The sequence below is a fragment of the Equus przewalskii genome, chromosome 9, assembly GCF_037783145.1.
Source record: "Equus przewalskii isolate Varuska chromosome 9, EquPr2, whole genome shotgun sequence".
In the NCBI taxonomy this organism is placed as follows: domain Eukaryota; kingdom Metazoa; phylum Chordata; class Mammalia; order Perissodactyla; family Equidae; genus Equus; species Equus przewalskii.
The window spans coordinates 22814684-22837927 of NC_091839.1; the positions used below are offsets into that span (position 1 = coordinate 22814684).

At 41.6% G+C, this 23244-nt stretch overlaps 1 protein-coding gene across 1 annotated transcript; it reads right to left on the bottom strand.

Moving 5' to 3' along the window:
* Window positions 1-12956: 12956 nt before the first annotated feature.
* LOC103566283 (leukocyte immunoglobulin-like receptor subfamily A member 6) lies at window positions 12957-19015 on the bottom strand. Its single transcript, XM_008542627.2, has 7 exons — window positions 18609-19015; window positions 18354-18389; window positions 17895-18182; window positions 17436-17735; window positions 16927-17208; window positions 16319-16618; window positions 12957-13486 (listed from the first exon to the last, which is right to left on the bottom strand). The coding sequence occupies exons 1-7, from the start codon at window positions 18655-18657 to the stop codon at window positions 13368-13370; spliced, it is 1374 nt and encodes a 457-aa protein (XP_008540849.2). The 5' UTR covers window positions 18658-19015; the 3' UTR covers window positions 12957-13367.
* Between the last annotated feature and the right edge of the window lie 4229 nt (window positions 19016-23244).

The following is a 23244-nucleotide window of genomic DNA, read 5'->3' on the forward strand; positions in this document are numbered from 1 at the left end:
TTACCAGTAAGAACAAATGGACTTCTGAGTCAACAAGTGAAAGTCAAGAAGAACATTGTTGATATTCCAGATTGTGGTTTCCGTCTTGAAAAATCCTTCTAGATTACCTGTACTTTACCATCATTTTGGGTTCCACGAGATTCTGTTCCTTTCTTTGTTTATAGAGTTAAAACTCAATTTTCTTTTTTGGTGGGGAAGATTTGACCTGAGCTAACATCTGTTGCCAATCTTCTTGTTTTTTCTTGAGGAACATTGTCCTGGAGATAAGATCTATGCCAGTCGTCCTCTGTTTTGTATGTGGGATGCCACCACAGCATGGCTTAATGAGTGGTGTGTAGGTCTGTGCCCAGGATCTGAACTGAGGAACCCTGGGCCACTGAAGCAGAGTTCATGAACTTAACCACTACACCACTGGGACAGCCCCAAGTCAAACTTTTCCCTAAAAAAATAAATATCTCCTTTTGCACTTCTTGTATGCACTTGAATAATCTTACACTCATGTGTCCTAAAATTTCCCTTTGTGTATACACTATGATGTTTGAAAATTGATCTGTATTACTGTTGCGTTTTTTCTACATTCAGACATTTTATTTTTTACTGAGATGTAACTGACATATTATATTAACTGTAGTTTTAGTTTGTGCATTTTACTGCTGTATAATATTAAATTGCATATATATAACACAAATATTCATTATTTGTGGGATTTATTTCTGTAGTTTTACATAAAATGAATTATACCCTGTAAACATTCTCATAAATATGTCATTGTTTATATGTACACATTTTAATCTACAGTGTATACATATGTGCATATATATGTGTGTGTATATATATATATACACACACACACAATTTTTAGTTAAAAGTAAGAGATGTATGGGCCCAGCCTAGTGGTTTAATGGTTAAGTTCACACACTCAACTTTGGTGGCCCAGGTTCGCATGCAGGTTCAGATCCCAGGTGCAGACCTAGCACTGCTCATCAAGCCATGCTGTGACAGCATCCCACACAAAATAGAGGAAGATTGGCAACAGATGTTAGCTCGGGGCCAATTTTCTCACAAAAAATGAGGAAGACATGCACAGCTTTGTGCCTCTTCCTTTTATCTGATAATTGTTATCTACTCTCCAAATTGACTGAATTTAACTATCTATTCCCCAAATTGACTGAAGCAATTTTTACTCCTCCCAGAAATATCTGGAGATTATAAGTACTCAAGATTTTCTCCCACAATTGATTTTGCCCTATTTTGACTCTAATATGGATGTTTTAGTATTTTGACATCACAATTTCATTGACACAGGAGTATGGGGACCTTCTGGAGAAGGAGAGACCAAGACAAATCAGGGTTTACATAAGTCGGGTGAGGGGCAAGCACTTCCGACCAGGAAGAGGGTGAACTAGTCTAGGGTAGTCGATACTGCTGCGTCCTGGTCACAAGGCTCTTGTGCACCCTGCAAGTATTCTTGGATTTTATCTTCCAGGCAACAGAAACATTTTCAGAAAAGGATCGTATGAACAGATTGCTCTTTTGAGAAGAGCACCACTCTGTATGGGCTATTCTGTAGGAGGACTGTGTTGATATAAGCAGTGATAAAACCCCATCATTCATCCAACTCCTAGATAATGAGTCCATCAGTAATCTGGTTTATGAGGATTTCTCATGTATCCCTTACACAAATCCTACAAGAAAAATGCATTCACAGTTGAGTGGGATGAGGCAGGAAGATTTCATTGTCGTTGTGATGGTTTAGGAGGTTTGGAAAGGAGTCTGCTATGTTCAAGTTGGCTCAGGGAGCTGCCCATGAGAACACACAAATGTGGTAATTCCTCAAGTTGTGGGTGTGTCTGGGGAGGGGAGATGGTCAACTGGGATGAGTTTGTTTGTAGGGAGGAGCTGGATTTGCAGGGCTGGAGAGTTTCCCTCAGCCTGATCATCGTCCTCATGTATTATCAGGTGGAGATAGTTGGAATTTACTTGAAGGAAGAAGGTGACCTGTGGGAGGATTTTGTGCAGGGGAGGGTCAGTGACAGATAAGCTTGGGGCTATGAGAATAAAAGACTCCATCAGGGAGTGAGGGACAAGGGAGTTGGGTTAGGGGACAAGAAGGAGGCTTACGAAGTGGCATCAACAAGATGTTTTGAGTCTTCAACTGAGCTTAACTAAGGTGATGGACTGGGGTCATGGAAGGAAGAGGTCAGGGGCAGAACTGCTAAACTTGTTCATTGTATACGAGGTAGAAGAGAGCGAGGAACTGAGGGCTCTTCCACTCTCTGCTTTGCTTGACTAGAGGAGCCAGTGGGGTTGTCAGGATGAGTGACCCCAAGAGGAGAAGGAAGCTTGTGGAGATGTTTATACAACTGTCAACTGACTCACGGTGGGGATCACATCTCCCTCCTGACCTGGCTCTGTGGTTTTGTTTCTCCAACCACTTCCTCTCTCTGACTTCCTTGTTTCTATAAGCAGCAGCACCTTCTCTTCATCACTCTTCATCAAAAGCGCTGAGTCATTTCTGCCTCCTCACCACCTCTTGTCCCCCAGACTATAACTCTTCATCTGATACTGTGGATTCTGTCTCCATGCTCTGGGCAAATGTGCCAGTTGGAGACAATTCACAGGTTTGCTGTTGTTTTTCCATTCATCAGTTGATGGACATTTGGGTTGTTGTCACTTTTTGTCTATTGTGAATAGTTCTGCTATGAACAAATTTGCATAAGAGTTTGTTCAAATACCTGTTTGCAATTCTTTTTCTTTTCTTCTCTTTATTGTGATAAGAGCACTTAACATGAGATCTATTCTCTCTACACATTTTCATGCTTGGTATGGTATTGTTATGTATAGGCACATAGTTGTTTGTCAAGTCTCTAGAATGTGTTAATATTGCATAACTGAAACTGAGATCTAGAAGCATTTCTAGGTCATATTGTAATTCTGGGTTTAAGTTTTTAGGGAACTGCCAAACTGCTTTCCATAGTGGCTGAACCATTTCACATTCCCATCAGCCATGTATTTGGGTTCAGATTCTCCACATTCTCGTCAGCACTTATTTTTTTCAAATTATGGCCAATCTAGTGGGTGTGAAGTGGTATCTCACTGTGGGTTTATGTGCATTTCCATAAGGACTAATGTATTGAACATCTTTCATCTCTTTGCTGTCCATTTGTATATCTCTTTTGTAGAAATGTCTATTTAAACCATTTGATTATATATATATATATATTTATTGAGTTCATAATAGTTTATATCAATGTGAGATTTCCATTGTACATTATTTCTTGTCTGTCACCACACAAGTGCTCCCCTTCACCCCCTGTGCCCACCCCCCATTCCCTCCTCCTGGTAACCACTGAACTGTTTTCTTTGTCCTTGTATTTGTTTATATTCCACATATGAGTGAAATCATCTGGGGTTTGTCTTTCTCAGACTGGCTTATTTCTCTTAGCATAATTCCCTCTAGGTCCTTCCATGTCATTGCAAATGGGATGAATTTATCTTTATTTTTTCTGGTTGAGTAGTATTCTATTGTATATATCTATATACCACATCTTCTTTATCCAATCATCAGTCAGTGGGCACTTGGGTTGCTTTCATGTCTTGGCTATTGTGAATAGTGCTGCGATGAACGTAGGGGTGCATATGTTACTTTGAATTGTTGATTTCAAATTGTTGGATAGCTACACAGTAGTGGGATAGCTGGGTCGTATGGCAGTTCTATTTTTAGTTTTTTGAGGAATCTCCGTACTGTTTTCCATAGTGGCTGCATCAGTTTGCATTCCCACCAGCACTGTATGAGGGTTCCCTTCTCTCCACACCCTCTCCAACATTAGTTAATTTTAGTCTTAGTGATTATAGCCATTTTAACAGGCATAAGGTGATATCATAGTGTCGTTTTGATTTGCATTTCCCTGATGATTAGTGATGTTGAACATCTTTTCATGTGTTTATTGGCCATCTGTATATCTTCTTTGGAAAAATGTCTGTTCATCTTCTCTGCCCATTTTTTGATCAGGTTGTTAGTTTTTTTTATTGTTCAATTGTGTGAGTTCCTTATATATTGTGGAGATTAACCCTTTGTCAGATATATGATCTGCAAATATTTTCTCCCAATTGTTGAGTTGTCTCTTTATTTTGATTCTAGTTTCTTTTGCCTTGCAGAAACTCTTTAGTCTGATGAATTTCCACTTGTTTATCTTTTCTTTTGTTTCCTTTGTCTGAGAGGACATGGTGTTTGAAAAGATGCTTTTTAGTTGGATGTCAAAGAGTGTACTACCAATATTATCTTCCAGGAGTTTTGTAGTTTCAGGATGTATCTTCAAGTCTTTGATCCATTTTGAGTTTATTTTTGTGTATAGCGTGAGATAGTGGTCTACCTTCATTCTTTTGCATGTGGCTGTCCAGTTTCCCCAACACTATTTGTTGAAGAGACTATCTTTTCTCCATTGTATGTTCTTGGCACCTTTGTTGAAGATTAGCTGTCCATAGATGTGTGGTTTTATTTCTTGGCTTTCAGTTCTGTTCTATTGATCTGTGTGCCTGTTTTTGTAGCAGTATCATGAGGTTTTGATCACTATGGATTTGTAGTATGTTTTGAAGTCAGAGACTGTGATGCCTCCAGTTTTGTTCTTTTTTCTCAGGATTCCTTTAGCAATTCGGGGTCTTTGGTTGCCCCATATGAATTTTAGGATTCTTTGCTCTATTTCTGTGAAGAATGTCATTGGGATTCTGATAGGGATTTCATTGAATCTGTAGATTGCTTTAGGTAGTATGGACATTTTAACTATGTTTATTCTTCCAATCCATGAGCAAGGAATCTCTTTATGTCATTATCAATTTCTTTCAGTAGTGTCTTATAGTTTTCATTGTATAAGTCCCTCACCTCCTTGGTTAAATTTATTCCTAAGTACTTTATTCTTTTAGTTGCGATTGCAAATGGAATTGTATTCTTGAGTTCTCTTTCTGTAAGTTCGTTATTGGGGTATAGAAAAGCAACTGATTTTTGTAAGTTGATTCTATACCCTGCAACTTTCCTGTAGTTGTTAATTATTTCTGTTAGTTTTCTGATGGATTTTTTTGGGTTTTCTATATATATGATCATGTTGTCTGCAAACAGCGATAGTTTCACTTCTTCACTCCCTATTTGGATTCCCTTTATTCTTTTCTCTTGCCTAATTGCTCTGGCCAAAACCTCCAGTACTATGTTGAATAAGAGTGGTGATAGTGGGCATCATTTTATTGTTCCTGTTCTCAGAGAGATGGTGCTCAGTTTTTGCCCATTTGAGTATGATGTTGGCTGTGGGTTTGTCATATATGGCCTTTATTATGTTGAGATAATTTCCTTCTATCCCCATTTTGTTAAGAGTTTTTTTTTTTTTAATCATAAATGGCTATTGGATGTTGTCAAATGCTTTCTCTGCATCTATTGAGATGATTGCGTGGTTTTTATTCCTCAATTTGTTGATGTGGTGTATCACGTTGATTGATTTGTGGATGTTGAACCATCCCTGTGTCCCTGGTATGAATCCCACTTGATCATGACATGTGATCCTTTTAATGTATTGCTGAATTCGGGTTGCCAAAATTATATTGAGGATTTTTGCATCTATGTTCACCAGAGATATTGGCCTGTAGTTCTCCTTTTTTGTGCTGTCCTTGTCAGGCTTTGGTATCAGCGTGATGTTGCCCTTGTAGAATGTGTTAGGAAGTGTTCCATCTTCCCTAAATTTTTGGAATAGCTTGAGAAGGATAGGTATTAAATCCTCTCTGAAAGTTTGGTAGAATTCCGCAGGAAAGCCATCTGGTCCTGGGGTTTTATTCTTTGGGATGCTTTTGATTGCTGTTTCAATCTCTTTCCTTGTGATTGGTCTATTCAGATTGTCTGTTTCTTCTTGCCTCAGCTTTGGGAGGTTGTAAGAGTCCAAGAATTTATCCATTTCCTCTAGATTATCCATTTTGTTGGCTCTTTTATATTCTCTTATAGTCTGTTGTATTTCTGTGGAGTCTGTTGTTATTTCTCCTCTTTCATTTCTGATTTTGTTTATCCGAGCTTTCTCTCTTTTTTTCATTGTAAGTCTGGCTAGGGGTTTGTCAATTTTGTTTATCTTCTCAAAGAACCAGCTCTTTGTTTCATTGATCCTTTCTACTGCCTTTTTTGTTTCAACAGCTTTATTTGTGTTCTGATTTTTATTATTTCTCTCCTTCTGCTGACTTTGGGCTTTGTTTGTTTTTCTTTTTCTAATTCAGTTAGGTGTAATTTGAGATTGTTTATTTGGGATTTTTCTTGTTTGTTAAGGTGTGCCTGTATTGTGATGAATTTCCCTCTTAATATGGCTTTTGCTGCATCCTGTATGAGTTGGTACAGTATGTTATCCTTTTCATTTGTCTCCAGATACCTTTTGATTTCTCCTTCAATTTCTTCAATCATCCATTTCTTGTTCAATAGCATGTTGTTTAGTCTCCACATCTTTGTCCCTTTCTCAGCTTTTATCTTGTAATTAGTGTCTAGCTGTATAGCATTGTGATCAGAAAAGATGCTTTTTATTATTTAAACTTTTTAAAATTTATAGAGGCTTGTCTTGTTTCCCAACATATGGTCTATCCTTGAGAATATTCCATGTGCACTTGAGAAGAATGTGTTCTGCTGTTTTTGGGTGGAGTGTTCTGTATATGTCTGTGAAGTCCAACTGGTTTAGCTTTTCATTTAATTCCACTGTTTCCTTGTTGATTTTCTGTCTGAATGATGTATCCATTGATGTGAGTGGGGTGTTGAGGTCCCTTACTATTGTGTCATTTTTAATATCTTCTTTTATGTTTGTTAATAGTTGCTTTATGAACTTTGGTGCTCCTGTGTTGGGTGCATAGATATTTATAAGTGTTATTTCTTCTTGATTGAGCATCCCTTTGATCATTATATACTGACCCTCTGTGTCTCTCTGTACCTGCCTTATCTTGAAGTCTACCTTGTCTGATATAAGTATTGTGACATCTTCTTTCTTTTGTTTGCCATTAGCTTGGAGTATCGCCTTCCACCCCTTCACTCTGAGCTTGTGTTTGTCATTGGAGCTGAGATGTGTTTCCTGGAGGCAGCAAATTGTTGAGTCTTGTTCTTTAGTCCACCTTGCCACTCTGTGTCTTTCTATTGGAGAATTCAATCCATTTACATTTAGGGTGGTTATTGACGTATGAGGGCTTAATGCTGTCATTATATCACTTGTTTTCCTGTTTCCCTTATTTCCTTTGTTTCTTGTCCTGTGTGTTTAGGCCTACCCGTTGAATTATATAGTTTTTAATGATGTGTTTCTTTGTTTTTTCCTTATTTATTTTGGTGTCTCTGTTCTGCTTTTTTTGTTTAGCAGTTACCCTGAAGTTTGTATTCAGAATCTCGTGTATAAGATAGTCCATTTTGTGATGGCCTCTTATTTCCTTAGTCTAAACCGATTCAGTTCCTTTCTTCCTCCCCTCCTAAGTTGTTCTTCTCATATCTTACTTCAACTTGTGTTGTGAGTTTGTGGTTAAAGGGACAAGATTATCTTTGTTTTTGGTGTTTTCTTTCCCTTTACGCTAATGCTATAGTTGAATATTTGCTATCCTATTTTGATTGTGTCTACCTATTTATCTCCTTACTCTGTGTTTTGTGACCTCTTTCTCCTTTTTTTCTTCTTTCAGGTATGAGGGCCTTCTTGAGGATTTCTTGTAGGGGGCATCTTCTGGCTACGAAGTCCCTTAGCTTCTGTTTGTCTTGGAAAGATTTAATTTCTCCCTGATATCTGAGGAATATTTTTGCTGGATAGAGTATTCTTAGCTGAAGATTCTTGTCTTTTAAAGTTTTCAATATGTCGTTCCATTCTCTCCTAGCTTGTAAGTTTTCTGCAGAGAAATCCGCAGAAAGTCTGATAGGGGTTCCTTTGTAGGTTATTTTCTTCTGCCTTGCCGCCCAGAGATTCTTTCCTTGTCATTCATTTTTGCCAGTTTTACTACTATATGCCTTGCAGTAAGTCTTTTTACATTGACAAATCGAGGAGACCTGGAACCTTACTCCACACATATTTCCCCCTCATTCCCTAGATTTGGGAAGTTCTCTGTTATTATTTCTTTGAACATGCTTTCTGCTCCATTCTCTTTTGCTTCACCTTCTTGAATACCTATAATTCTTGTGTTGCATTTCCTCATTGAGTTGGATATTTCTCAGAGAGTTTCTTCATTTCCTTTTAATCTTAGTTCTCTCTCCTCCTCTGTCTGGAGCATTTCACTATGTCTATCTTAGATTATGCTGATTCACTCCTCTATGATGTCCCCTTGAGCATTCAGGGAATCTGTATTTTGTTTTATCTCTTCCATTGTGTCTTTCATCTCTAATATTTCTGATTGATTCTTCTGTATAGTTTCAATCTCTTTTGTGAAGTAGCTCCTGAACTCATTGAATTGTTTCTCTACATTCTCTTTTACCTTGTTGAGTTTTTTGATGATAGCTATTTTGAATTCATTGTTGTTTAGCTTATATATTTCTGTGTCCTCAGGACTGAGTTCTGGGTGCTTGTCGTTTTTCTCTCTGGTCTGGAGATTTGATGTAGTGTCTGATGTTGGAAGGTCAGCTCTTTCTCATTCTGATAAAATTTGGTTACAGTTACAGCCTATTGCCACTGTGTGGGGGTCAAGAGCTGCATATTCTGAGCCCTCTGTGTTCAGCCGAGATCCCAGGGGCTGGAGCCACACTGAGTGGGTGGGCAGTGGGGCTCTTTATGCTGCATGCTGTCGGGGATTTCTCGATCACCTCTCACTATCTGGTCTCCTGGGGTCTTGGCTTGATGAGGTCACCCAGCACAAAATGTTTCACCCCATTAGAGGGCTTCCCTCTAAGCTGAAAGGGCCCATGGGAGTCCCTGGGTGACCCTGTGAATGAGTGACCCCTCCTGTGCTCCTTCCCTCATGGATGCTCCCACTGCAGCAATCGCAGCCTTTAAGGGAGGGACCAAAGTTCTCTCTTACCCTGTTCCAGCTCCTCTGAGGGGGGCTCCAGCCTCTCCACCCTCCATCGTGTGTCTATGTGTCTCACCAAGGTTTTTGTGTTGTTAGGATTTCTTCTGTTTGAGTATGGATGTCCCTTTTTGTCGTATGTTAGAGGGAAGAGTCCTGGGCAAGTTCACTCTGCCATGATGCTGATGTCCCATTTGGCTATATTTTAATTGAGTTTGTTGTTGTTGTTGAGTTAAAGGTATTTCTTATGTTTTGTGGATACTAGATTCTTATTATATATATGAATTGTTAATAGCTTTCTAATTTTCTAGGTTGTCTTTTACACTCGATTCTGTTTTTTTATTGGACATACTAGTTAAATTTTCATGAAGTTCAATTAATGTATTTTTTTTTTTTGCTCCTTGTGCTTTTAGTGTCATATATGAAAAACTTGTCAAGTCCAAGGTTATGAAGATTTACTCTCTGTTTTTCTCTGAGTTTTATATATCTTTGCTCTTCTATTGATTAATTTCGACCTAATTTTTGAATGTGGGGTGTGTAACCATCCAGCTTCATTCTTTTGCTTGTGGATATCTGGTTTTCTGAACACGATTTGTGAAGAGTCTATTCTTTCCCCATTCAGTGGTCTTGGCATCACCATCAAAAGTCAACTACTCATATGTCTAGGTTTATATCTCATCCTTCGATTTTATTCCATGCAGGTATACATCTGTCCTCATGCCAGCAGGCATATTACTTTGATTGCTGGAGATTTCTAGTAGGTTTGAAATCAGGAAGTGTGAGTTCTCCATCTTTGTTCTTCTTTTTCCTGATATTTTGACTTGTGGGTCTTTTACAATTATCTTGACTTAAAGAAATGCCTTTTTTTAATTCTTCGGAAATGGCCTTGGGATTGCATTGATTTTGTAGATTGCCTTGGAGAGTATTGTCATCTTTACAATGTTAAATCTTCCAGGCCATGATCCTGGAATGTTTTTCCATTGATTTAGGTCTTTAAAATTTTTTTGAGCAGATTAAAAAAAACCCCAAAACTAAACTACAGTGTATGTGTCGCACTTCCCTTGATGTATTCATTCCTATGTATATTTTCTTTAGGATGCTGTTATGAGTCGAATTGTGTCACCATAAATGATATGTTGAAGTTCTCATGGCCAGAACCTGTGAATGTGACTTTTTTGGAAAGTAAAGTCTTTGCAGATGTAATAGAGTTGATTAAGATTATACTGAATTAGGGTCAGTCTTCATCCAATATTTCTGATGTCATTTTTAGAAGAGGAAAGATGCTTCCCTAGAACCTATAAAATGAGCATGGCCTTGCTGACAACTTGATTGTAGACTTTTGGTCTCCAGAATTATAAGAGAATAAATTTCCATTTTGCTTTATTTTTTGCCAGTTCTTTTGTTGAGGTCATAATTGTTTACAACATTGTGTAATTTCATGTGTATATTTTTATTTGTCAGTTTCTGTATAGACTGCATCGTGCTAACCAGCAATAGTCTAATTTTTGTCAGTCACCATATATATATGTGCCCCTTTACCCCTTTAGCCACCCCAGAACCCCCTTCCCCTCTGGTAACCACTAATCTGTTCCCTTTATTCATGTCTTTGTTTATCTTCCAGTTAGGAGTGAAATCATGTGGTGTTTGCTTTTTTCTGTCTGACTTATTTTGCTTAACGTAATACCCTCAAGGTCCATCCATGTCATTGCAAATGGGATGATTTCGTCTTTATTATGACAGCAGTATTCAAGTACCTGATTCCTACTAGTCTTGGGGATGTGATGGACATAAAATAATTAATTACAAACTATATGTAACTATACACTGTGGCGTGTGTTGTGTAGAATAAATATTTGGAGCTTGGAGATACATAACAGAGAGTCATAACTAGTCTGGGCATTATGGAAGGTCAACTTAGAGAAGGTGAAATAGAGGAGAGAGCTGAGAGATGTGGAGGAGTCATAGCTGAAGTGGCTGGGAGTGTTACGAATTCCAGGAGGAAGAAAGTGTATAGATAGAGGTCCCTTTGAAAGGGATCATGGTTGCTGAGCGCCATGTGGATCCTTTTGTCTACTATCAGGTCTGGGCTTATTTCCCCACAGTCCACACCACTTCCATCCCTGTACATACAGGGTGGGCATGTGGGGACCCAGGCACTGTGCCAGCCCAACTTCTCTGGTTCAGTGCAAATGATGAAGCAGACAGAATCAGACAGAACAGGGCATATGATAACCTCTGACATATGTTTACTATCGGAAAGGAGAGTTGCTTGTCTCCCATGACCTCTATCTGATTCCCCCTCATTGGTGTCCAAGAAATGACCAGACATTCTGAGTGTGGTTCAGTCTGGAGCCAACCCTTCCAGTGTGACCAAATTCATTCCCTGATGGGGTTGAACACCATCTCCAAAATAGCCCCCAAGTAAATATCATGGGCTTCATCCCAGTTCAGATTCTTGGGCCATTATGGGTCCAGGAACTCACATGAACCCACTTTAAATTGTAATTGCATATTGTCTGCTCTTGAGCAAAGTGTCTGTTCAGAGACCCAGTTTCTCACCTGGAAAGCAGCTCGTTGTCTGACTAGTTCAGGTGAGGTTGATCAGGCAGGAGATCATATTTTGAGGAAAACCCAATGCCAACCTGTGAACTATTTGCTATGACTGATCAAAAGCCACTTTATTAGAAACTAGTCATTATTGTAGGATATGGCCATCACCACCCTAGTTCAACACCACCTCACTAAATTGTATGGAAAATAAACATAGTTTACAGAATAGAAATGCACTATCTACCAGTAATGATAAGTAGACTTATGAGTCACCAGATGAAAGTCCAGAAAAACACTGCCAGAAGATTCTATCATTTCCATCTTGAACAAAACCATCTAACATTGCCTTACTGGTAACCACCATCATAGATTTCAAGGAATTCTTTCCTTTCCTTTGTTTGTAGAGTTTATCCTATGTATACATTATATGATATTTCCTTACTGACTTTAGCTAAATGGGATAATCTTAAACACACAGTTTTTATAATCTTCTTACATTTATTCATTATCATGTTTGAAGATGGATACACATGACCATTTTGGATTTTAGTTTACTCATTTTCACTGATGTTTATTTAATATTAAAGTTTCTACAAAGAACACCAAATTCTGTCTTTTTTGGTGCATGTAATGTTAAAGTGATTTTTGACTAATATGAATAACTCGCTTGCCAATAAACATGATTTTTGGCTAGTATGAATAACTCTCTTGTCAATGCACTGTGAATGGATCCTGCCGCATATGTACACATTTTCTCTAAAGTATGTAATTAAACATTATAGCTGTGTGTTTCTTATTTTAACTTGATAGGTATCATCTACTCTCTTAATTAATTGACGTAGTTTTCACTCTTGCAAGTAATGAATCAGAATTCTATATGCTCACTATTTTCTACCACAACTGATATTACCATTTTTCTCCTTGCATCTCATGTGGATGTGCTGCAATTTTGGACTTGTGATTTCACTGAAACTGTGTCACAACATTGACATAGGCAAGATAATTACATGTAAAATACAGGGACACTTAAGTGCATTTTGGAGTGTAATTCAAGTTGTCCTATTGGCTTGGACTGTTTTGTGAATGTCAGTAATGTGCATCACTTACCAGCTCTGCATCAGGGGCCTCACATTGGCACGTGGAAGTTGGCCATGAAGGGAGTGTAACACTGGACAAACTGGAGAAAGGCTTGAATCAGCGTTTTTAACAATGGATTTTTCAGGGAAAGTAAGAACCGTGCTATCACTTCAAACAGCAATGTCTTGAATCCAAGTGACGATATTTCTGAAGAAAGTACACAGGTAGCATCTGATGAAAAGTGAAGGTCTTGAGGAGTCCAGAGAGGGTGTTAGGGCATCATCTTGGATTTATCTCTTTCAGGCTGCGTCTTTGTTATGGCAGTTTACTGATTTATTGAGACTGCATACTCTGAATGAAGAGGTGGAGACTCTTTAATATACATCAAGGTACGTTGTGAATACAAATAAAGAAGAATGTATTACATGACAGTGTAGTAGAGCATGAAAGTGTAAGGAGGTGTGGATCCAAATCTGCCATATGTGTTATACACTGATTTCACAGAAATGGGGAACGATAGGAGCCAGTCAGCATAACTTAACAGTTATCAGGAAGGATTGTTCCACAGTCAAATGGCAGAAGAGTCTCAACATTGTCCCTGCACATGAGCAATGATTCCTCCATCTCACAATGACCTGCAGACAGTTCACACAGCATAAGCCCCAGATGCTCTTCCAGAACCTTCTGGGCACACAAAATTTATTTCCAAGACTCTACTGCTCCGAACAGTGCTTTATTCTCTCTTGTGTGTACCTCCTGGATTGATATTAGGATCTTCTTGGGTTGTGCCATGCCTCAAATAGCAGAATCCCGAGGATCAGCAGGATCATGCAAGCCACGCCCATCCGGATGAGGTTCTCTACTGTGTAGTCTTTGGAATGTGAGGCTAGGGATTGTGGACAGAAGGTACAGTGGTTAGAAGGGACCAAAATGACCCAAGAACCCCTGGACATCCCCCTAGGGCACCTGCTTCCTCTTGAAAGGGCATGACCATCTACACCAGCTTCATAACTGAGAATTTCTCCTGCTCACCACTCTTGGAGTCTGACTTGTTTTGTGATGGGCTGATGGTGTCAGCTCCTTCCAAGAACCAAACAAAGGGGAGGAATGGATGAGGGGTTGATGTAACTCAAGCCTTTACCTGGGCTCTGTCTTCAATTCCCTCTGTTCTCATGCCATAACTGTTATGCAGTCCCTTAATGAACACTTTCTATGCTATAGAAGGATTCTCTCTGTTCCCATTGGATTTTTTTGTTTCCTTTTGTTTTTTGAGTTTAGAACGTGCTTCTGAGTCACTGTAGAACAGAGTTTGGATGTGCTTCAAAAGGTCAGATTGATGAGAAAAATGATCTTGCAATACAGAAATAATTTGGTTATTGTATGGTCTCTGTTCATTCTGGGACACAGACCATGTAAGATAACTTCTAGATATGAGAGCTATTTATTCGACAATTGAGGACGGAGTGTTGGTTAGACACACACACACACACACACACACAGAAGGAGAGAAAGAGAAAATTCCAACCCTTCAGCTTAAGTTGGAGAATTACGTGAAATAAATTAGATAAGAATGAGGCAGAGCTGTTATGAACAGTTTCACAGTGCAGATCACACTTGAAGATGACCTTTAAGCTGATTCCTGAATAGAAAAAGGAGGCTGAGAGGGCCGTGTGAAGACCCAGACGAGGTGCGTCACAGGCTGCAGGAAGAGCAGGTGCCCAGAAAAATCTCAGTCTTTTCTTCAATAAGGAATAAGTCACGGCTGTGGGATGTAGGGAGGGTCCAGAGGAGAAGGGAGAGTTCAGTTTCAGGGGCTTGGTGCATTAGAGACACACCAGAAAGGACAGAACAGGGAAGCTCCATCACTATCATTACCATCACCATCATCATCATCATCATCATCATCACCATCATCACATCATCATCATCATCATCATTCTCTCTTTCTCTGTCTCACTCTTCCTCTCTCCTTGGAAGAACTCTGGAAACTGCTATAAGGTTTCGAGAAGAGAAGATTATTCATTCAATTTTATATTTCAAATTTTCATGCTAAAATGCTGGGTAATAAACAATGTTGTAAGTCTGTGTGGGTCTCCCAGATTCATTGAAATTAAAATCATGTAGTAGTTAATAGCACTCAATAAACAAAAAGTGAATGAAAAAAGATAACCTCTACCCTCTGCATAAACAATACCCAGAACCAAGGAAGTCCACAGTTCTGGTCTTCCATGCTTTAGGGGAAAAGAGAAAATCAGTGGGATTGCAAAATTGGGTGAGCCCAAAAATAGGTCATCCTGCAAATCTATTATAACCAGTTTTGAAATTAAAATAACATTGAGAAAAACAAATTGATCAATTCTAATTATACATTTCCATGTAAAAATTCTAAATAAGCTTATACAAATCAGAAAGCATGAATGAACAATAGAGGCCATTCAGTGCGGTTAATATCAAGACGTTGATACTAAAAAGTTTTTTAAATGTATGTCACCATGGTTGAAAGCAAAGAGAAAAAATACAGAAGATAATACAAAAGCCTAGAAAAATTCCTAACTTCTATTAAGAAAAGAATATTTTTTCCAAATAAAACCTGAATGTAACAAAAAAAAAGGATTGACATGGGTGGGTCGATAGTGTTAAATATATATAAAATACAGATTTTTGATATGTCTGACATAAAAAAGTTTGGGCAAGAAATGAAGATGTTTTGTTGAAGTGATACTCAGGTACATCTTAACATGGTACTTTGTCATCATCATGATAAGGTATTTGATGCAAAAACAATGTATACAATCTTGAAACAAAGAAGTAGAAATTCAGTTTTCTTGAGGTTAATATAATTATTGTCAGTGAATCAGAGGAGATCAACTGAAAAACAATTGAAATGTGGAGAATTTGTAGTAAGATAATAGGGTATAAAATTAATGTAACCAAACCAGTATCATTGTTATCTGTACTTAATTGTAATTTAGAAATTATAAAGAAATCAAAGATCTTACTTATAAATAAAGTGCTTGAACAATTCTTAAGCTATGAGTGTAGATGACTATATGAATAAACCTTCAAAAGGGGGCTGAAGTCATTAATAAACCTCCCTTTTAAGTGTCATTTATAAGAAAACTTGATATGAATAAGAAATTATTCTCCACAATGAATGTATAGATTTACCCTAACCCCATGAAAACAGGAATAGAATTGCCTATTTTTAAGACATAAATCTTTATAACCTAAATTTGTAAATTTCTGTAGGCAAGAGCTGCCTCTTTCCTGGAGGCCCGTGGCTCCGCTGCATGCCTGCCCCATCCCTGCTCCCCTGGACACAAGCCCGTCCTCGAGCATCAAGGGGACATCGCATCCTCTGAGAGACTCTCAGAAGTGCCTGGGGGTGGTCCGTGCTCCCTCTGAGCAAAGGGCCTCGACGACTCACCAGTTGATGAAGGAGAGGGGTTGGGGCTGACCCTGGAGTCTCCACCTCACTCACACTCTTCTCCCACAACTGCCCTGTGGCCCCCAAGACCCTTCAGCCCAGCACGCACCTCGTAGACCCAGGTGAGGGGGAAGCGGGTGTGCAGGGGTGGGAGGGCCTCTGAGGGGAAGATCCCTTCTGGATGACCCTCACTCAGAGCCCCCTTTCTCCCATCACAGCCCTGAGCTCTCTTGGAGGACAGGACCTCAAATAGGTCATAGGGACAGAGGGGACAGGGCTGGGGCTCCTCACCTGAGACCCGGAGCTCCAGGGGGTCACTGGGGAGTGACAAGAGGTAGGGGGAGGTGCTGTGTGAGCTGTAGCACCTGTAGGTCCCCTCATGGTCTGAGGTCAGAGGACCGATGGTGAAGTTGGCCTGAAAGGGGGCGGCCGTGTCCTGCAGACGAAGGTGCTGGGGAGGAGCAGGTGACCCCTCCTTGGACAGATGGAAGGTATCCGACCAGATCTCAGAGCGACACTGCAGGGTCACGTTCTCTCCCCTGGACACCGAGGGCCCCGGCTGGGCTGAGAGGGAGGGTTTCTTGTACATTCCTGAGTGAAGGGAAGGTTGTGATATGTAGAGAGCTGCCCCCTCCCCACACAGCCTTAACCCTGAGCTGAGGGGCCACCATCCTCTCTCCAGGGACTCTGTCTGTGACCCCCTCTCAGCTCCTCTCAGTCCCTCTGGGTGGGTCTCTTTTCTATCCTGGACCCTCACTCGCCCTTTCTTGCTCCCTTTTCCTGGACCACTGTTCCATGTCAGCCTTTGCTCCAGAGCCCTCTCCCTGGAACCCATCATCACTAGGAATGACGCTGGATCCAGGACCCTGAGCTGACAATAAGGACATGGGGCTCCTCACCCGCAATCAGGATGTCCAGGGGTGCACTGGGGGCTGACCACACATGGGAGAGGTTGTATCCACCGTAGCATCTGTACTGGCCCCCGTGGGTGTGGTCCACATGGCCCAGGGGGAAGTCAGGGCTGTGCTGCCCATGAAGATGCTGGAGAGGTGTGAGCCCCTCATCCCTGGTCAGAGCGAATCTGTCAACACCGGCCTCTGAGAGACACTGGAGGGTCAGGTCGTCTCCAGAGAGCACCAGCGAGCCTGGCTGGGCTGAGAGGGAGGGCTCCCTGTACACGCCTGGAGAGAAGGGACAGTGGTATTGAAGGGGAAGCACACCCCATATTGCCAACTGGGGCCTGCAGTGAGCTAGTTCTCACTGGTTGATCCCCAAATATTCTGCTCTGTGGTTCAGGACCCAGAAGGTCAAATCACTGGCCCCCACCACCCTAGGGCTTTTCGGGGCACACAGCTTAGCTCAGTCATTTTGGGGTCCCAGGAAAGTGATGGGTCAGGGGAGCCCTCACCTGTGACCTCGAGGTGCAGAGGGTCGCTGGGCTGTGACCACGCATAGGGGTAGGAGCTGTGAGAACCATAGCATCTGTAGTTGCCCCCATGGGAGGTGTTCACGGGGACCACAGGGAAGACAGCCTGCCACCTGCCATTATGGATCCTCAGCTCCATTTGTTGGGGTGAGTTAGCTCCTCCCTCCTTCAGCAGATGGAAAGTGCCAGATGTGACCTCTGAGCTGCACCAGAGGGACACATTTCCTCCTGAAGCCACCACAGGGCCTGGGTGGGCTGAGAGGGAGGGTGCACTGTAGGCTCCTGAGGGAGAAGGAGGGAGCTGTGTTAAAGGGGGGACTATCAGCTCACGTACCCCAGGTGTGGACTGTGAGGGCTGAGGTCCCCTGAGCCCACACTCTGGTCCCTTCCGCGGATGAGGAGGAGCCCACAGTGGGAGGGCACCCAGCTCCTCCCCCTCACCTGTCACCACCAGGGGCAGGGGGTCACTGCGCTCTGACCAGCCCTTCCTGCTGGTGCGATATGCACAGTGAAACAGCCCTGCAGTGTGTGAGCTCATAGATTCGATGGAGAAACTGGTCTTGTTGCTGGAGTCCTGTGGGGTCTCTGTCTCCACGGGTATAGAAACCCTCTCTTTATACAGATGGTAGACTTCAGCCCTCAGAGACCCCTGACACCAGATGGTCACAGGGCTCCCCTTGGTGACCACAGGGCCTGGCTCAGCCCAGATGGAGGGTTTAGGGGGGGTTCCTGGAAAGGAATCATAATTGAAGTGTTTGGGGGACCCTTCTCCCCTCAGCTTCCCCAGCTGTCACTCAAGACCCCACCCAGAGTGGTCACCATCAGCCCAGACTCTCTGTTTCTCCCAGGAGGCAAGGGAGGTTTATAGGGCTAATGCAGGAGGTGTGTGTGAGGACTCACCTGCTTGTACCTGGTTCCACAGACTCCAACACAACCCTGGAAGAGAATTCCCTGTGAGGGCACGTCTACTCACCCACACAGAGAAGGTCCAGGCCTGGTCTAGGCCCCTGAGCAGTGGGGTCTGTTCAGGGCACTGAGCACACTCTCCTCCCCATAGAAGTTCTGCCCCTTCCGAGCCTCCTGAGTCCTGGGGTCTCAGGGATCAGGACCTGGGGTTGGAGGAGACACTGTCCCTCCTCTTTTCCCCAAACTCACCCAGGCAGAGGAGGACAGTGAGAACAGATGTGCTGGCCCTGCCTCCCATGGTCCCCAGTGGTGCAGACAACTGAGAAAGTCCACAGAGCCCGGCAGGACAGACAGACGGAGAGGGTGGGCAAGGTCCACACTCTGTTGACACGTCATGGGTTCCTCATCTGTGGCCTCACAGGAAGGGGAACAGTTTCTCCCAGGGCCTCACTCTGCTCTCTCTGAAGGATGGAGCCGAGGAGATGGCAGGCTCTGGGGACCCTCCAGACCAGCTCTGAGTCTCTGCATACCCCAAACACTCTGCCTCCAGTTCATACCAAACCCAAATCCTGAGAGTGACATATGTCCCAGAACATGAGGTTTGGAGAGGAGCCAGCACAAGCTCTGTTCCAATTCTGACTCTGCCACTTACAGAGGCTTTGTGACCTGGGGCCAATCACTTCCCTTTGCTGAGCTTCTGTAAATGCAAATTTTCTTCCTTTTCTTCCTCAGTCAGGCAGTCAGTCCATATTTACTGAGCAGTTACCATGTCCAATCATGGAGCCAGGCGCTGGAGGGTCATTGGTGAAGCTGACAGATTCTTTCCCTGGACTCATGGGCTCAGATAAATGAAGACAGACATTACAAATATTTAGGTGGCAAAGAATTCAGTTATAGCCTTGTTTTAATACAAGTTGACATAAAAAAGAAAACAGGAGACAGTGAGATTCAGTAATAGGTAGTCATCCTGCAGCCTGGATCCTTGTTGTGAGGGGTTCTTCTGGAAAGGAGTGACCCAAGGCATGAGCAGGGATTAGCCCAGAGGTGGTGGTGGTAGGCATCCTCGGCCAGAAAGATCTGAGCTCTTCTCAGAATTGAGAGCATCAGGAGAAGGTTGGGCCTTGTCACACAGGATCTTGAGCACCATGCAACTATTTTGGATTTTACCTTTAAGGCAATGGGAATATTTTAAGCAACAGACAGTTTGAACAGATTTCTGTTTTAAAAAGAGTACCACCAAGAAGAAATGTGATGCTAGAAGGCTCTGCTGATAATTAACTCTATTGAAATAAAACTCCGACATTATCTGGCCCATGGGTGGTGTGTTGATCATTGTTTTAAGTCATTCCCTGATTTTCTCGTATAACCCTTGCACAAACCTATAACACAAAATACATTTACAGTTGAGTGGAATGAGACAGGACAGCTTCTTGATCCCTCAGGTTGGAAAGGAGTTGTCTAGGTCAGACTGGCTGAGGGAGCAACCAGAGGAAGGCTCAGAATTGTTAAGTAGCTCAGTTTCTGTGTGTGTTTGGGGTTGTGTGTGGTTAAGTGTGATGAGTTTGGTGGAGGAGGAGAGTTGTGTTTGCTGGGGCTGGTGAGTTTAACTCAGGCCTGATTATTCACAGACCCGAACATCAGATGGTGTAACTTGTATCTTTTTTGGAGATGGAAACTGTTGGAAGGGTTATAAGCAGGGCAGGATCAGACCATATAGGGTTATTGGAAGAGTCCTTTGGAGCCAGTGAGAGGAATGAGCTGGAGAAAGGAGTGGGGGCCTGGATTGGAGGACCAGGAAGGAGGCTCATATGATGACACAGATGAGACCTCCTGAGTCTTGCTGTGGTTCAGGGATATTGTTAAGAAGGACTCAAGGGGCGTAGTGGTGTGGATGTGATGACTGGATGTGAAGTGCAAGAGAGTGAGTTACTGACGGCTGTTCCTCTCTGTGCTTTGGTGCCTGGAGGAGCCAGTGGGGCCCTCATGGGGAGGATGACCCTGGGGGAGAAGCAGGCTTGAGGAGATGCTTAGAAGACTGACCATCATTTCTCAGTAGAAACAGAGCCCTTCCTCCTGATCTAGGATGGTGGGTTTTCTTCCTTCCAAACCCTTACTTTCAGTGACTCCTTTGCTTCCATAAGTCAGCACTACCTTTTTCTTCATCAACTTCCTTCAAACCTCTAAGTCATTTCTACCTCCTCAGTGCCCCTTCTGCCCCTGGGCAGAGCTCTTCGTCTCACACTGTGGATTCTTTCTCAGGCACTGGGGGAGAGCACTTGTTGGAGGCAAAAAAAATTTAAATAATGAACACAGACCCAGGAATGTGTAAGACAATTTATATAGTTGATCTCCCAGCAAAAGAAAATGATACTAATGAAGGAAAATACATTTGAAGAAATATGTAGCTGACCATTTCAGAGATTTGTTGAAAGTCGTAAATATACCCATTCAATATGCTCCGCAAATACAATAGGATAAGCTTTAAAAACCATGCCCACACATCTCATAATCATAATCCAATTGGCGGAAACAAAAAAACCCCACAAAAGTTGAGAACATCCAGAGAAACATGCCACAAAACGCACAGAGGAAAAATGATCTGAATGATTACAGATTTCACATCAGAAACCATCCAGGTCAGAAGATGCTAAAGTTCTGAGAGACATGAAGAGCCACCTGGAATTCTTCTGGATGTGTCCTGAGGAATGAAAGCAAAATGAAGTCATTCTGAGACAAAGGAAACCGAGAGAATTTGTCCTCAGACCTGTCCTAAAAGAAATAAGGTAAATTTATCAGGAAGAAAAAAAATAATTTTGAGGGAAATTTGTAAATTCAAGAACAAAGAAAGAGCAAAATATGGTAAATATTTAGGTAAATGTCATAGCATATTTTTGTCATCTCAGTTCTTTAAAATGTGTTGGGCTGTTGAAAGCAAAACTGATCACCTTGCGCGGTGAGATTTTTTATGTTTGTAGGTGTAACACACAGAACAGCTACAGCACAAAGGGGTGAGGGTGAAAGGACCTATATGGTGCTGAAAAGACTTCTACGTTTCTCTTGAAGAGGTGAAATGTTAAGTCTGTGGACTCTGCGAAATTAGGTGTGTACATTATAATACCTACAACAGCCACTTAAGAAACAACATGTAAAGAGTTACAGCTGGAATAGCAATAAATAAATTAAAAATGGAATACTAAAAAGTATTCCAAAAAGCCAAAATAAGACAGGGAAAGGAAAACTGAAGAAACACCAATAGAGGCAACAAGCATAAAAGAGACAATACGATGGTAAACCCCAAAAAGAACCTTCAATAATTACGTTAAATATAAACAGTGCAAGTACAATTAAATGGCAGAGATTGTAGGACTGGAATAACAAGAACTATGACCCCACTCCAGGCGGTCTACCAGAGGTTCACTTTAATACAATGAGGTAGGTAGGGTAAAAGTGAGAGGATATGTTATGGAAACATTAATTAAAAGAACATAAATGGCTGCCTAAGTTTCCCATTGCTGCTGTAACAAATTACCACAGATTTAGTGGATTTAAAGAACACAAATTTATCATCTTACTGTTCTGGAGGTCAGAAGTAAAAACGTCAGTCTCACTGGGCTAAAGTTGAGATGGCACAGTGGTGCTTGATTTTGGAGACTCTGCTGTGAAAATCAGCTTCCTGTCCATTTCCAGCGTCCAGAGACTGCCTGCTGTACATGGCTCCTGAGCCCTTCCTTCCATCACTGCAACCTCTTGGTTCCATCATTGCGTTTCCTACCACTGACTCTGGTCCTTTTGTCTCGCTCTTACTGACTCATTATTGTCAGGTGGAGGCTACAGTCCAGGTCTCCCACGTGGCTCCCTTGACACCCACTGTGTCACTCCTGGGGTCCTAACAGCCTTAGCCCATCTGCTGCCTTCTCTCCACTGTTGGAGTATTCTCATGTTTCTTGTATATACGAGGTCCAGGAGTTTTACTGTGCCTTATAGGGGGTTAGAGCGACATACCACTACTTCCTCTTGGTGTCAACTGGAAGTCTGAGAAGCAAGTGACTTTTATACACTGATGATGTATCCAGTGACATTGGATCAATTCTTTCCAAATTAGAATAATAGATCTTTATATCATTTTGGGTTTTCCATGTACACAGTTGTGTAATCTGTGAGTAATACACGTTTATTCCATCCCTTCACTGCTTATCACATTTTTTTTTTTTGCCTTTTTTGTTTGGTTGATTCTTACAGTTGTCCTGGATAGAAGAGGTCATAGTGAACATTCTTGTCTTATTCTCAGCCACAGGCAGAAAGATTTCAAGTTTATACCTGTAAAAATTATTTCCATTGTAGATTTTTAAAGGTGCTTTCATAAATGATAGGAAGTTCCCTTTTATTTCTGAGATTTTTTTTTCATTATAGATGGTGATGTATTTTGTTTGTTTGTTTCCATTAGTATAATTTAAGGCTAAAACCAAACAGCATGAAAATGCTAATTTTGCCAGGATTTGGAACCATGACTGGTGAGAATTTTAATTTGAAGAACTCCTTTGGCAAATGGTTGGCAGCAGCTACTAAATTCTCACACACACACAACTTAAGATTTGGCAATTCCAGTCCTCGGTGTATATACAACAGAAATGTTCCCCAAGAGACACACAAAAAGACACATTCACAGGTGCGTCCAGGATTATAAGCCCCAAACAGAAACTTTCCCAACACCCATCGACAACACAATGGATAAAATAAGTTTTGGGGCATTTGCCCAATGAAATACTGCACGTGACTCTCAACCTCACGAGCCTAATGATGAGCAAAGGAAGCCAGACACAAAGATGATGCTGGGACTTGATTTATTAAGATGACAAACTCTGTAAGAAAGTGCCTGTTTTCCAGA